The sequence below is a fragment of the Ambystoma mexicanum genome, chromosome 9 (assembly GCF_040938575.1).
Source record: "Ambystoma mexicanum isolate Mex_15411 chromosome 9, UKY_AmexF1_1, whole genome shotgun sequence".
Taxonomy (NCBI): Eukaryota; Metazoa; Chordata; class Amphibia; order Caudata; family Ambystomatidae; genus Ambystoma; species Ambystoma mexicanum.
This window is the reverse complement of record NC_090931.1, coordinates 242,886,443-242,903,270: the sequence shown is the minus strand read 5'-3', so window position 1 is coordinate 242,903,270 and position 16,828 is coordinate 242,886,443. Positions and strand designations below refer to the sequence as shown.

Sequence of the window (16,828 nt, the reverse complement as noted above, 5' to 3'; positions counted from 1 at the left end):
ACAAAATTGTGGACAAAATGCTCATTACAAGTAACACCTCCAAATGATAGCATCTGTACGAGCCTTTCTGTGATTCCTAAATTGCTAACGAGATTTCCAGGCATGTTAAAATAATTGTTTGGTGTTTGCTATTTTTCTTAAAATGCATTTCTTTTGACAGTGTGAATGTAATCAGGGGAAAAGGGCGAGTGAGAAGTAGCCGGTGGTTTTGCCATTGCAGAAATAACAAGACATTACTTTTCACGTTGGGTCTATGTCCCGGATGTGTTGCTAGGCAATGGTGTGTAGTACTCACCTCTCGTTCTCTCCCTCCTCATTAAACTCGAGATACTCAGCTACTTCCTCTGGAGTCAACACGTTGTCCCTGTCATCGCTGATTGACATAGGGAGCGAGGCATTGGATAGACGCGTGCAGGCCGTGGAAGGTTGGGGTATCTTTTGCCGAACTGCAGTGTTTGTGGTCTTTGCAGGATCCGGAAATAATTGCTTTGACTTAAAATCCGGGGGGAGTTTTGGAGAGTTGCTTGTCCTGCAAAGCACAAAAAAAACGGCTTGGAGTCAGATCCCAAGGTGGGAAAATTCAATCTTAAGGTTTCGACTTAACAACCTCACATGCCAATAGCCCATCCGTGAGCAGCTGGCTCCAGGGACTCGGAAGCGCTGTGGATGGCCGGGCATACTTCCCGTCTTAATTGGAAATAAGCCCCTGAAAGCAAAATCAGATTCTATCAATTTTCAGAGTGTGTCATTCTTTCTTTCAAAAGCCAATACTTATTGAATCCATCTTTTGGTATTTCCGCAGGTTACATTTTAAGGAAATGTGATCACACATTTGAAACATTTACTTATGTGTCAGCTGCATTTTATTTGAAAACAGTTTACAATTGTACTTTTCTTTTCTCCTAGGTGTCTCTGGCTGCAGCTTTCCTTGTATCAAAACATAATTCAATTATTGATGGTTTCTGGGTCTTTAACCACACTAAAGGGTCCCAGAGGACATCCCTCATATAAGGAGCAATACTATTTTAAATGTAGTGTACCAAATTAATTAAATACAGGTATGGAATGGATTTAAATTTAATAGACGTTGTGCTCCACATGTGTGTACTGACCAATATCCCCAATGTTTTGTGCCATGTCATTTCTTTTCATGCCTTGCTATGCCATGTTATGCCTTGCTGTAAGTGACTTCTTGATTGCTTGCCCCTTACCAACCTGTGCGTCCTTCTACTTTCCGCTGTATACTACATACATCCGCGAGCCACTCACACACTGCCAGTGAATAATGGTGAGTACCCACATCCCCCTTCATGCACCAACCAAACTATACACCTGTCCCACCAGCTTGCCATGCACAGCACTCTTCCATCCCAGAGCCCATCATTACTCTCCAGGAAGACCCTATCAGTATCACAATGTACTCTGGTCCTCACCACTGTAATTTCTCACCTGGATTACACAATAGCATCTAGGTGGTGCTTCAAAATAAAGTTGCAGCTGAAACTACAAAGAGTGTAAAATCACACAAACGTCTGCACGTCAGCATGATATGCCACAACCACAATCCTCGAAAGCTCTAAACAGACTTCAAATATAGGACTGAATTCAAAACCAGATGCCGGGCCCACAGGCCTCTTCTGGCTGCACTTGATGCCACTTTTAAAGGATCCTGCAGCCTCCCTGCCAGCTCAAAGCCCGAACAATGACAATGACTGCCTTTGAACATCTCACACTATATCAGAGGTATCCAATGCTTAATTCAAATGGACCGATACATCATTGTGGTTCAAATCCACTTGCACTTGACAAATACTGGGACTGTAATGTAATCCAAATGAAGGCTTTGCCACCTTCCCACCACATCACAAGAACTGGCTCTGCCAGGCTGGCTGTGTCTGTAGGAAAGTCCCACTGGAAAGTGATGGAAGGAACTCCTTACCACTGGCAGTTGCTCCTGGCAGCCTTCTACCCTTCCCCTTTTCAGCCTGTTGTGCCATTACAAAAGAGGAAAAACATATGCAAGAGGTTCAGTTCAGCCCAAATGACTAGGTCACATGCCTTTTGCAGGAGTCACGAGGCAATCCCCAAAAATGCTTTGAGCTCATTGGCCATCATCAGTGAGGTGTAGCATGGGTCACTTATACACATCAAGCACTGTACCCATGCCAAGTAGGGAAACCTTACATCACTGAAGAGTGATGAATGGAAATATTGACGTTAATCATAACTACTCGCAGTTGCTCTAGTTAACCTTTCATGCCATCATTTTTCATTGGTTAATGCCATGGCACAAAAAATCAGCTTTATGCAAATCAGGCTTGGTGCCACGACAGAACAGAGAGGGCAACCTGCACTGCTAAGTCCAGTTTTCTTGCTTTATGGATTGTTTTGTTTCTGCTGTTTCCCTCCTTCCACATTCCCCCGGAAATCATAGGCAGCTGAAGTGTGGCGATTTGCATGTGGCTTATTGAAAATCATGAAAATAATAAATATATAAAATATGTTTCAATTCTGTGCTTGTGTTTACAATTACTTAAATTCCTGGTCGTATCCTTTAGTTCCTTGGATTATTATTACATTTGCATCTTTCAGAAAACTAGACTCCAATAAAACATGGTAAACTGACGAAATATTATGAGCCTGCTCAAATCGGGTACTGTGTATTGTTTCAGTGAAATTTGATTTTCAATAACTTCCCCTTGGCATGATGTGAAACTGATTTGATCAAAGAGGCCGAATTCCCTCCCAGTTGAAAAACTTGCGTGGAAAAGATGTTCGTAATGCCCTTCGATTTCATGTCCCAAAAATGCCAAATAATAAAAAAAGGGGTTCCCGTTTGAAAGCTATATAAACATTATTCAGCACTGCGACTTAGATCGTTCACATGCTTTCACTACAGTGCTTGCATCTGCATGGGCTGTTCTAGAGCAGAACCTGGCACCTGTTGGTTAATTGCTTTTCAGTATTGTTCTTCTCATGGAATACGGAATTTAGTCCGCAAGCAGCAGATGTGACCACATGTTGCACATTGTCAGGGATGGTAAATCTCCTTCCTTAGTCCCTTGAAGTGCTTTCCGGAATACCGTATTTATTTAAGCGACTATTCTGATGATAGCCGATTCTGAACAATGGGATCGAATCACAAATAAGTTACTAGAAGTAACTCTGATTGACCTGTTACTCATGGCGGGAGGTAGTTGCTTCACAAAGAATTTACTGGTAGGTACTCTGGCTTACTCTTGACATATTCCTAGGGAGGGCTATTCACTGCACAAAGAAGTTACTGGTACTACCTCTGACTTACACGTGGCCTAATCATAAAAAGAGCTATTCAATTCAGAAAGAAGTTACTGGTATTACCTCTGACTTACTCTTGACCTATTCCTACGTAGGCCTATTCAATTCCGAATGAAGTTACCAGCAGTACCTCTGGCTTACTCTTGACCTACTCCTACAGAGGGCTATTCAATTCAGAAAGAAGTTACTGGTATTACCTCTGACTTACTCTTGACCTATTCCTACGTAGGCCTATTCAATTCAGAAAGACGTTACAGGTAGTACCTCTGGCTTACTCTTGACCTACTCCTACAGAGGGCTATTCAATTCCGAATGAAGTTACCAGCAGTACCTCTGACTTACTCTTGACCTCTTCCTACAGAGGGCTATTCAATTCAGAAAGAAGTTACTGGTATTACCTCTGACTTACTCTTGACCTATTCCTACGTAGGCCTATTCAATTCAGAAAGACATTACAGGTAGTACCTCTGGCTTATTTTGACCTACTCCTACAGAGGGCTATTCAATTCCGAATGAAGTTACCAGCAGTACCTCTGGCTTACTCTTGACCTCTTCCTACAGAGGGATATTCAATTCAGAAAGAAGTTACCGGTAGTACCTATGGCTTACTCTTGATTTATTCCTGGAGAAGACAATGTGATTCATAAAGAAAGTACAGTGTGACCACCATGGGGCGCAGACTTGATGGAAGCTTAATCCATCGTCTCCCTCTTCAGGCTGAAACATGCCGGGAACCCACCCAGAGTCTCGAATCCACTGACCCTGAAATGTAACGTTATGTCACTGGAACTGTCTGGGCTGCTACTGCTGAGGTTATTACGAAAAAAGTGAGGGGTTTTGTGGAGAAAACCGCAAGCTGCAGAGGAGCCCCTGATCCTGTACCAGAGACCTCAAAATGGCCGCCGCAAGACGGGTTCCCGGCTGGTGAAGATCCACCAACTCCCAGCACGGTCGAGCCCGCCAGATCAGTAGTGGAGTTCCCTAAGTCGACTCCGGAAGGTGTGCAGCATCCATGTGAGAGGTGAGGTGTGTCGGGTGGGAACACTGAGAGAATAGAACTGTGTATGGCATTCCGCACCTCCCCCACTCCGTTGCTCCCACCTGCTCTCTGCCGTCCCAGAGGTCCATGAGGGAAGAGTGCTCCTTGACCACCAGCACAACGGCTTGAAACTGTCCCCTGCATTTGCGAGTGCGGTTTCGGACTGCGGGCCCAGACCCCATCGAGAGGCACGAAGCGGGGCTCAGGCAGGCGAGGAATACACCTGGGGGATACTTCCAGCTCCGGTCTCCCAGGGAAGTACAATCCCCGGGTGAGTCGGGAGCCCCCTCCAAACCCCTGCCCCTGCGGAGGACACTCAACTGGGGAATTGAGACCCCCCAAGCCGCGGGCAATAATCTCGCCTGCAAATTTTTTTTGGCCCCTGACAAGGCAACAGCAGTATAGTCTCCACGGGAGCCCACCGCGCCAACTATTGGAACAACATCAACCATCCACACATGGCGAGCAAGCCTACTGCATGGATGAATCCACACATTACCCAGCATTGAGCCGTGCATCTTCAGGCAGCAATCCCAGTGTGGGGCCACAAAGGTCCAACTGATCTTTCCTCCCAAGCCAAGCACTCGCCCACCCAGCAAACACTGGATAATCATCTAGTAACGTGAATCCACCTGCAGCGGTGTGTAGTCGGGAACTGGCAGCCACACTCAATAGGAGAGACAAGTCTCACCGCGGCATGTGCTGCACAGGGAGATCGAGCAGCCAGATATAATCAGGCCCCATCTGTTTCTGACGCACCACACTCCTGATCGCCCGTCCTGTGGGACCCCCCTCAGCACCATCTGACCTTGAGGTACCACAGGGGGAAGCAGTGAGAGCCCTCCATCAACTCCAAAGCCCAGCAGAAGGCCCAGACATTGACACCCGCAGGAGACCTACAGGGCCGCAACGGGACCCAGCACCAAAGCCTCCTAGGAGAGGCCGAGTAGAAACAAACTGGAAATATAAACGTTTGAACACCCCATGAGATGAAACATTGCTTTTCCTTGTTTTGCACTGTTCTTTGTGGCTTACACAGCCTCCAGCTCGGAAGGCTGAATGAGCCCTTTATGGCGTGTTCGCCTGCATAGAGAAGGGAACGTCCAGATTCACCCATGTTGTAACACACTGTTCCCATCGCATGTTCATGTTTGTTTTTTCCTATTACAGTTTCAATATACGCCTGAAGAAGGGCCTCATCAGAGGGGCCCTTCTTAGTTTAGGGCGTCTCCTTTAGTGATAGAGAGTGCTATGTTTAGCTTTTGTCAGGGGGAGAATCGGGGGGTACACTCAACCAGTCATAGAGGCACGTCAGAACCACAATGCTAAATCACAATCGCAATCAGCAGCAGTATGGCAAAGCTCTCAGTGCATCCCGGGGCGGAGGTTCCTTCCACCACCTAAGGCACAAAATATGGAGGCTTCACATGAATCACTGGCCCATCGGCATGGCAGGGCTTGATGGCATCGTTTTTAAATCCCTGAACGTAAGGGGTCTTAACTCTCCACAAAATAGATCCACGCTAGCAAGAAAGTAGTTCTTACAATCGAAGCTAGATATGTTATTTGTGCAGGAAACTAAATACTCCCTGGGGGAGGAGCGCAAGATTGTGGGAAGAGAAATTGGTGACACAATATGGGCCTCTGGTCTCTGAAAGAGGGGTGGGGTAGGCATTCTATATAGGAAATCCCAAGCGCTTCGAATAAAGCACATACATAGGGACCCTCAGGGCAGGTATGTGGCACTTAAGGTGGTACAGAGGACTCGCACGATTACTTTATGCTCGGCTAACGCCCCAAACAAAAATTAATCAGGCTTCTTTTAACCCTTGTTTGATTTCTTAAATGATTGGAAGAATGGCACGTTAATTTGTGGAGGCGATTTTAATGTGGTGGCTGAGCGGGAACTGCACTGGTACCCGTTACGACAAGTCACCCAATCACCAAGCAATCTGCAAGGAGGGAAATTCTTTAGCACCACTTAATCGACACGTGGCTTTCATCCCGTCCCGAAGACAAGAATTATACTTCCACCCCACCCCCTGCACCAGACCTTTTCCAGAATTGATTATCTCTTGCTGGGGGTAGAATGCAAGAATGACATTCAAAAAGCATCCATAGAGGTAGTGGCCTGGACCGATCACGAGCTATGCAAACTCATTCTAGACCTGCGTGTCCCCCCTTCAGGGATGACACTCGGTGGATCTGCAACGATTTCCTGTGCAGAGACTCCGTGTTTAAAGAGTCCCTTTCAGAAGCAATCACAAGCAACTTTGAATCGAACGATGTAGAGGGGATGCCACCAAACACGGTATGGAAGCCGGGAAAGCCACGATAAGGGGTGTCCTAATTTCTGAAGGAGCAACTAAGAAGAGACTCAGACAGCTACGGGAGGTAGATCTACGGTCCAATATTTCACGTCTTGAACAAAATCTTCGAGAATACCCTGCCCAAAAAGCATCCATAGAGGTAGTGGCCTGGACCGATCACGAGCTATGCAAACTCATTCTAGACCTGCGGCCCCCCTTCAGGGATGGCACTCGGTGGATCTGCAACGATTTCTTGTGCAGAGACTCCGTGTTTAAAGAGTCCCTTTCAGAAGCAATCACAAGCAACTTTGAATCGAACGATGTAGAGGGGATGCCACCAAACACGGTATGGAAGCCGGGAAAGCCACGATAAGGGGTGTCCTAATTTCTGAGGGAGCAACTAAGAAGAGACTCAGACAGCTACGGGTGGTAGATCTACGGTCCAATATTTCACGTCTTGAACAAAATCTTCGAGAATACCCTGCCCAAAAAGCATCCATAGAGGTAGTGGCCTGGACCGATCACGAGCTATGCAAACTCATTCTAGACCTGCGGCCCCCCTTCAGGGATGACACTCGGTGGATCTGCAACGATTTCTTGTGCAGAGACTCCGTGTTTAAAGAGTCCCTTTCAGAAGCAATCACAAGCAACTTTGAATCGAATGATGTAGAGGGGATGCCACCAAACACGGTATGGAAGCCGGGAAAGCCACGATAAGGGGTGTCCTAATTTCTGAGGGAGCAACTAAGAAGAGACTCAGACAGCTACGGGTGGTAGATCTATGGTCCAATATTTCACGTCTTGAACAAAATCTTCGAGAATACCCTGCCCAAACAGAGGAGGGTTTAGCTCATATTAAGTGACTAAGGGAGGAACTAAAGAACATGTGGAATGGTAAGGCACTCATGCAACTCAGATATCTTAAGCAAAAATTCTTTGAGAGAGGAGATAAAGCCTACACAATGCTCACAAACTGGATACGTAAGCAGAGGGCAGACAGGGCGGTATACAAAATACATTACGAAGGCGGAGCTGCACTCACAAACCCTCGCGAGATAATGAGCTGTTTCGAGAGGTTTTATTCTTGGATATATACACCAGAGGGGGACAGTTCTCCCACAGCAATCAACGCACCGATCACCACCATAGAAGTTCAAGGAGCCATCTCCAACCTAAAAGCGGGCTCGGCACCTGGGCAGGACGGCTACACATCAGCTTTCTACAAATCAAACAACGGGACTCTATCCCCCTTTTTTGCTAAGCTCTTCAATTCGATATTGATGACAGGTCAAGCCCCCAAATCGCTCACCAAATCTATAATTGTTGTGTTTCCCAAAGAAGGCAAAGATCCCCTAAAGTGTGTGTCGTATCGCCCAATCGCCCTCATTAATGTGGATGTCAAAATTTACACCAGCATCCTGGCTGCCCGCCTTGCCCAGGTCCTTCCCCAGCAGGTCCACACAGACCAGGTTGGATATGTGAGAGGAAGACAGGGAGCAGACAACATCAGGAAAACTATAGATATCATGGCAAGCCTCCAGGAAGCCGATGTTGACCCCCCCTCCTATTGTCACTCGATGCCGAAAAGGCGACTGATCGCGTCGAATGGCCTTTTCTACAAGCGGTACTGAAATGGGTGGGACTTGGAGAAGCGTAGACTCGGGGAGCCGGTGCGTTATACCGCAAGGCACAAGCCAAAGTCTCCATTAATGGCACCTCCTCTGACCCATTCCCTGTGATGCGTGGCACTCTGCAGGGCTCTCCGCTCTCCCCCCTCATCTACGCACTGGTTGTCGAGCCCTTTGCCCAAGCACTTCGGTTGTGCCCCCTGATTCATGGCCTGAAGTGAGGGAGCACGGAATACAAGTTGGCAATGTTTGCAGATGATATTCTGCTGTACCTCAACCGGCCCACGGACTCCATCCTAGCCCTCTTCCTTGAATTGTCCAAATGTGAAGACCTGTCCGGCTTCCGGGTAAACCTTCAAAAAACTTTAGCGGTACAACTGCGTGGAAATGGGGGCCACCCCCCATCTTTGGATGCAAATTGGGGCTTTTGAGTACAATCACAGTCTGTTAGATACTTAGGGGTAACTATCACTGTCTCTCTCGCTGACCTTTTTGCTGCAAATTACGTTCCCCTATGGAAAACCATCAAGGACGACATTAATAGATGGACTAAATTGTCCCTCTCTTGGGCAGGCCAGATTGACCTCAGTCAAGATGAACATCCTGCCCAGGTTTCTGTTTCTTTTCCAATCTCTCCTGATAGTTATTCAAGAATCCTTCCTGGTTGAAATCAAGTGTACGCTGTTGGCGTTTCTGTGGGCCGGAAAAAAAACAGAATCTCCTACTCAACTCTCATTTTGCCCAAAGAGTCAGGAGGCATGGCATTTTCAGGTCTGGGGGAATATTATAGGGCCTCCCTGCTTCGGATCCTGACAGATCACCCATGGGAAAACCCTGAGAAGCAAGGGGTAGCCATAGAAAATATCACCTTTGCACCAGTCACTTTGGGGGAATGGCTGTGGGTTCCCCTACCGCTATGACAGAAAGAATCCGGGAACACCCGGTATTGAAGGTGGTATGGTCACTTTGGCGCCCCTCTCGAGCGGGTCAGGGTGTCATGACTTGGCCCTCCCCACTCAGCTGTGTCTGGTCCCCTCCCATTAGAGACCCAATAAGTGATGTCCATCGCTTTCAACATTGGTCTGAAGCCAGTCTAGTCAGGGCGGGACAGCTGTGGAAAAAAGGGGTATACATCGCCATGGAGGATCTTCGGATGGCTCTACAGGGTATAGAGGTTTCTTACATGCAATACTTACAACTGCGTAGCGCACTCAGGGACCTCCATTGGGGTGACTCCCTTTGTCGACCCATCACCTCATTCGAGCAGATTCTTAGTGTTCCTCAGACTACAAAAAGCCTCATAGCTTGCATCTACAAAGCACTTCTCACCAGAGGTCACCAGGCCTGCCCGTCATCTGAACTGAAGTGGGAGGCTGAATTGGGACTCACAGATCAACCGGGGGTCTAGAAGGCTATACGTAGAGCAGTATGGGCATCATCTATCTCGATGGAATTTAAAATGCACAAGGCACGCATATTGGTCAGATGGCATTATTCTCCTGAGAGGCTGTCCAAGATGTTCCCGGCCACTACCCCCCACTGTAGGGGAGGTTGTGGTGAAATCTGTGATTACTGGCATCAGTGGTGGGGATGCCGCAAAGTGAAAACGTGCTGGAAGGAAGTCCTGGGGTGGATCCAGGCAATAGATGGGATCACTAGAACACTCACGCCAGCGCTAATTTTGTTTGGGGTGGAATCTGACGAGGATGACACATATATGGTCCTCTCAAACATGCCACGCAACCTACTGCTAGCAGCCAAGGTCTACCTAACTATCAAATGGAAGTCTGCAATCCTACCCACTAAAAGAGAATGGCTGGCCAAAGCCCATGCAATTTAAGAAATGGAAAGTTTGAAGGCAGTAATGCTGGAATCCTGCAAGAACATAGATCTGATTTGGTTACCCTTTCAAGAATTTTACACAGCATATTTGGAGTCCATAAAACCTACTGATTGAAACCATCCCCAAGACTCCAACAATGAGTACAATGCACAGTCTCATGTTACCAACAGGCCTGCGCTCCCATTGTGTACTATGCGATGCACATTGAGCGCCGACATACAATGAGTTTTATTTGCGTGTCCCTTTATTTAAAAAAAATGTTTTACACTCTGACCTTTCCAATGTGGTTGATTAAAAGAGCTGAGTGTGGAGGTGGAAGGGGCGGAGCAAGGGGTGGAGGAGGGAGGGAGGAGGGAGGGAAACAAATGACAAGTTACTTCTGTTACATTTATCTTCTTCAGTGTTACAAACTCACCTGCTGACCTTTGCTGTGAATTTAACATGTACAATGTCAGACTTGTTATAAAATCAATAAAAATGTATTTAAAAAAAGAAGGTACAATGAAGATGACAACTAGGTCCTAAGGCAATCCCACCACATTTGTGTGTCCAGGTTCAACATGTATTATTATTGTATTTATTGAGCACGGACCTAGCTTCGAGAAGCAACAGAGCGTTTTACAGAGGTATACACCAAAACAGATACATAATGGAGCACTTTACAGAGGTGTACAGCACTACAGATGCATAACAGAGTGCTTTCTGGTGGTAATAATAGAACAGATATACAGCAGAGCTAGGATGCACAGGAGGACAGAGAAGGGGTACAGCTGTACCGGGTGGCGGGGAGCAGAGGGGCAACATGATGGCCTAGGTGTTGAGGAGGAGAGAATCCTTGAAGAGGTGGGTCTTGAATTCTTTTCTGGATTGTGGAAGTGTGGGGGCGAGTCTGATGCCGATGTGAAGGAGGTTGCATAGTCTTGGGGCATAGGCAGAGAAGGCTTGCTTTCTGGTCCTTTCCTTTTCGTAGCAGCAGATTTCAAGTCTGCATGTGCCCTGGCTTCTGGTGGTGCACTGTACGCCAGAGATGCAGAGCTTCTCTGTGAGGTAACTGGATGATTTGAGGGTGACTGCCTTATAGATGATGCACCAAGTCTTGAAAGTGATTTGTGCATGCAGTGGGAGCCAGTAAAGGTCGATGAGGGCCGGGGCGATGTGGTCATATCTGCGTAGACTTTTGATGAGGCGTTCAGTCATGTGCAGGACAATTCTCAGGGGCACACAGGAGGGTGATAGGATGTCTTGCCCCCATCCGCGTGGGATAGGATCAGTGCTTGAATGGTGGATCTAAAGCTGCCCGGTGGGAGGAAGGGCTTGAATTTTCACAGGAAGGAGAGCACATACCAAGCTGTCTTAGTTTCCTTAGTTATGTGCGTCTTGAAGGAACAGTGTTTGTCAATGTGGAACCCGAAGGACTTGGCGCAGGAGGTGAGCTTGGGTGTGAAGCCCTGGTTCATGGTTTATAGCCATGTCTGTATATCTGGGTGTTCTGTGTTGCTGTTGAGGAGTAGGAATTCAATCTTGGAGGGGTTGAGCTTCAAGTATGCACTGGACATCCAAGACTGGATCAGCGAGAGACAGGTTTTGAGCCTATGGATGTCCTTGATGGAGTCGATCTTGAGGTATAACTGTGTGTCATCAGCGTATTGGTAGATGTGGATATTCTGTGTGGCTATGATGGCTCCCAGCGGTTCCATGTATAGAGTGAAGATGAAACTCTGCAGGATGATGGGTAGCATTGGTGATCTAGAGGAGTCCATCTGAACAAACTGCTTGCGGTTGGCGAGGTAGGACTTGAACCAGTATAGGACAAGGTTGCTGATCCCCATGCACTGATGTAGAGTGTCCATAAGTGCCTGGTGGTCTACTTTGTTGAAAGCAGCCAAGAAGTTGAGAAGAACAAGGTGGCAGGGGTGGCCGTCGTCAAGGATGTTGAGTGTGTCGTCAACCACCTGTGTGGTTGCTGTCTCTGGGCTGCATCTGGGTCTGAATCCGGATTGGTAGGTTTGGAGGAGATTTTTGGTGTTGATGTGTTACTGCAGTTGTGCAGCTACCACATTCTCGATGATCTTCCCTAGGAATGTAAGATGGGTGCTGGGGCGATAGTTACCTAGGTTGTCAGGATCCAGAGTGGTTTTCTTTAGTAGAGGGAGAGAGGGAGGATTTGTCCTATCTTTAAGGTAGATGGGAAGGTGACTTGAGTTAGGGAGCTGTTTATCATCCCCAGGTAAGGAAGGAGAGCATCTGTGGGGAGGGTCTTGAGGATACATGCTGGGAGGATGCCATCTGTATACAATGTGGCTTTGAGGGCGGCCAGGGTTTCTACCAGGTCCTCTGTAGAGACCAGCCACTAGACTGAATGGCTTAGCAGGGGAAGGGTGTGTGCTGTACTGAATTGAGAGTGTGATTGCTTTCAGTGGACACACAACTGATCTAGGGGACTGAAAGAAGAGGGGTGGGGTCAGAGTGATTGATATTGGGGCCATCCATTCTGCCTTTGCAATCTCATGAATTAATTAAATATATTCTTAGGCATCTGTGTGAGGTCACCCTCGAAATGTGTGTGCACAAAGCCAAGGATTGTGGCCCTCATAAGAACAGAAATGTCGGCATATTGTCAGATCTATCAAAGTTCCCTTGCTTGCACCATTGTTCACACTTCTCAGTACTTTCCTAATGTTTGAACCATGTGCAGACCATACCACCAGGGCCATGGTTAAAGATATAATTAAGGATTTTCTCACCCTCTGCTGAAATGGTTTTCAGGGCAGTATCGTGCAGCATGGAACCTAGAATCTTCTTCCCCCCAGCCATGGTGCCGGTTGGAGATAATGTAGCACATGGAGGAATCAAATAGGGAAGTTGTTTAGACTTGGTGCTGCCAAGCAGGGTGTCAGGCATGGTACAGTCCACACTGCAGTCCCCACTCCAAATCAACCTTCTGATGCTCCTAAACAAAATAAAACTACAATTTACGCGCAAGAATCTGGGCATACATTGTGAAAGGGAGGTGGAAGTAAGTGGTCCAAGCCTTTGCATTTTCCAGATCTCAACTCAAAATGGATGCCACAGGGCCGAGACAAGGAATTCAAGCCCCATACCGGAGGAATGTACTGTACCAAAAGCTAATACTGTAGTCTAGAAAGTTGGGGAACTGCAACGTGTAATTCTCCTGATGAACTGCGACTCTCATGACCCCTCACCATTGTATACGCTGGCTAGGGCTGATGGGAGTTGTAGTCCAAACATCTGGAGATTAAGTTGTTACAGATCACAATGTGTGAGTAATACAGGACCAAAGAAAAAGGGACAAAAAAAGCCCCTAATCCTAGGCTATGGTTCAAAGATTTCTGATATGATGAACCAATCTGGAAATAAAGTGGTTTGATAACAGTGAGTAGCGACAAATTCCACTAAGCAATGGTGATAATTCGGCCAATGGCGGGGAATTCTACCATGTATCCAAGAGCACAACTGTAGGTAATTACTAAATCAACTTTAATTTTGAATTGTAAGTACACACTGTCGCTGGCTGAGGGCGGGTGTCAAAAGCCCATTTAGAAATCGATTGGTAACCATTAGCAACAATGGCAACTGCAACAACTTTTTTGACTTTGGGGTTAGAGGTCTAGCAATGTTCACAATTGACTTTATGGAATGCCGGCATGAAAGTACTAGTCTCGTAGCATCTGCAGCCAGAGGGGATAGGTAAAGGTTAGTGTGCCTAGTCCTAAAGTCATATTCTAACAAGGGCCCCTTTAAGGGGAAATTACTAAAGGGCGTCGTGGGGGGTTAAAATATCAAAACCAAGTCTGTTGTGAATATGGTGCTTTGCTGTGAGAGCACTCAGAGGAAGAGAAGTGGGAGAATTCATATGTAGGGTGCATGGATGGTGGGGTGTACGGCAGGATGTCCAGAGACAAGGGACAAAAAGTGTGTACCACCTCCTCAGCTATGCAGACTTTTGGCAATAACACACAAAAATGGTGCTACATTTGAGCCCTCATGTGGGGCATGCTCTTTATTGTACTGTAACATTGAGCTTTGGAAAGATTGTGTTGCTGCTGCATTACCCATTATTATCAATATTACAAGTTCTGGATGTCTTGTGGGCAGGGCATAAACTAGGGCCAGCTAATGAGATGGACGTATTACTTCCCATGCATAAGGTTTTGCCAAGCCAAGTAAGTCTGCTGCTTGTGTGTTGCATGATTAACCTCTTTATGGCATTGCTTTTGAAGCAGATTGTTTGCCTCTGCAGCAAAAAGCCAGCATAGCCGGGTTCGACTCAAATCCTCCAATGGCTTTTCTATTTACATTTTTTTTTCAATGTGGGGCTTTTGTTTGATGTTTTCAAACCATTTTAATACAAAAATCAATAATAAATTAAGAAGAATACTGATATTTAGGGTAGAGAATGACATTACAGTTTGGGGTTGCAGCTTATGTATGCTATTGTGTAAGCAATTACCCTTGCAACTTGTGATTGGTCGAGGGGTTCTGTGCACTGACTTGCTAGCGGGATAACATTTGTTAAAATAATCCCTCCAGGGATCAAATTGCACAAGTCCAGGGCTGCTAGACAAATAATGTCATTTTTTTAATTCATGGCCAAATACTATTAATTCCAAAATAATCAAAATAAAAAAGAAAACAATCGCACTGGGGCTCTTTTCTGATCTATTTTATTGAACTGCATGGTGCATTTTGGCCAACTTTTTCATTTTTTACCTTTCTTACATTACCGTGTATCTGGTGATCAGGTGGCTGTTTTTGGTAGCTGTGAGGAGAGGGTGCATCACTTAAATGGAGATATCAACCTCCTGCCGTGTGCTTGATACCACCTCTAACCTCTTCCAAGCTGTTGAAAACGTGCATCTTTTCACATGGAGTGCAGTTGCTGTCGGGTGAGAAAGTTTGCGGCAGGGAAGGGCAAGGGGAAGGAACCTTGAGCAAAACCCTGTTTAATAATACTGTGCATTAGATCGTTTCTGTTTGTATTTAGATCATGTCTGTTTGTATTGTATGTAGTGCATGCAAATATGACCCAGGCATATGCACTGGAAAAACAGGACTGAATAATTAAAAATATTAAATAAAAAAAAAATTAAAACAAACAGCGCACATATTCGCCATCGCTAATTTCCGGTGCTTATTTTCTGCACCTCAAAATCAGAGAATATTAAAACGCAGTGAATACATCTACCAAAACAATAAATTAATACTAAATAAAGGCCACAAGTGTACATGTATTATTTACCGGATGCATTGAAAGTAACAACGTTGGAGTTGATCGATATCTGGGACTCAGTTAAGAGGTTGCCCGGTTGAGGAGGCAGTTTCCCAGTTAAAGAGGCTCACAAGAAGTTTGAACCCAAGTTTCAGATGTATCAGGGGTGCACCGGATAGGTGTTGAACCCCACGACCACTGCTGCTACAGAGAGCAACAGGCATCTGATCAACTGTGCTTGAACGGATGCCTGCAATACACTCTCCCCTCACAGGGTTCCTCTGGTAAGGGCTTGCACACGGCAGTGCAAGTGCTCCCACCTCCACTGTCTAGCAAAGAGCCACCTTGTGGTGAGATGTTAATGTTATCATTAAAGATCATTTGACAAGTGGTCCCCTGGTGCTCTGACGGCTCTGAAAGGTAAGAGTGTGCAGGGGTTGGTTTACTAGGGTATAGCGGGAAGAGGTATAGAGAGAGTTGTGATGTCCTGTTGACAGCTTCTTTTCAGTTTGCACAATTCACTGAGCTTGGGTGTGATTTTCAGCATGGTTGATTCCCATGTGCTGTTGTGCAGGACTATGTGTGGTTTGTTTTGCCATTGCAGTGCGGTGAAGTGCATGCAGATTGCTGTGAAAAGAGGTGGTTGTGGTTGTTTTGCCTTTGAGAAGTGTATGCAGAACTTGAGATTTTAGGGTTGGATAAGTAGGGCTATTCTTACCTCGTTGCTTTGGGCTTCTGTGCTCATCGTCTCTGTGATATGTGTTGGGTGTTTTGTAGCAGTTTGTTAGCCGGGTATTGCGCATGGTAGTGGCTTTCCTCTTTAATAGCCCAGTGGATTGTGGGCATGAGGTTTTGTGGGCCTCCCCCCACCCTGGTCTGGAAATGGCTCAGGTTGGCAGTTTTGGTTGTCCCCCTGTGTTTCTTGTGCGCGATCCCTACTCAGCCAAGACTGCTGTGCACTAAGGCCTCCTGGGGTGCCGTGTATTGATTAATGCTCCCCGTCTGCAGCTGTGGTTCCTGTCTCTGGGGTAATGACTGGAGTGGGGTATTGTAGGGAGAGGATGGTGAGTGTTTTATGGACGAAGGAGATGGTAAACAATATCTGAAATGTTGTGTTACGCCGTGATCAAAATAGAGTTGAGTTGTGTGAATTTTCACCTCAGTCAAATTGTAGCACGGTGGACCCATCTCATGCTTGATACCTTCAACCAGAGCTGATATATCCCTTTGCATGCTGGGACTTCTAGTCCCTTAGTTGTAATGTGAAAAATGTAACAACAGCGAAAAGGGATCTGCACAAAAATATACTAGAAAATCAGCAGGAGACTGTTTAGCCTTATTGTGAAATGGATTAAATTATTGCCAACTTCAATCTGCAAAAGCCAAAAATATTCATGTATCCTGACTGCAAGTGTGTAATCAAGGAGGTATGGGAATAAAATATGCACTCTTAATTACCTCTCACTGGGGCTCCCATCAAGC

General features: G+C 46.3%; 1 protein-coding gene across 2 annotated transcripts in view; it reads right to left on the bottom strand.

Annotated features, from left to right (window-relative positions):
• Nucleotides 1-16,828, bottom strand: part of ROBO4 (roundabout guidance receptor 4) — a 969,314-nt gene that overhangs the window by 271,607 nt on the left and 680,879 nt on the right. For both annotated transcript variants that reach the window (XM_069614539.1, XM_069614540.1), the window contains exon 17: nucleotides 296-529. In XM_069614539.1, the coding sequence (XP_069470640.1) occupies nucleotides 296-529 (234 nt within the window). The remainder of the gene's footprint in view (nucleotides 1-295; nucleotides 530-16,828) is intronic.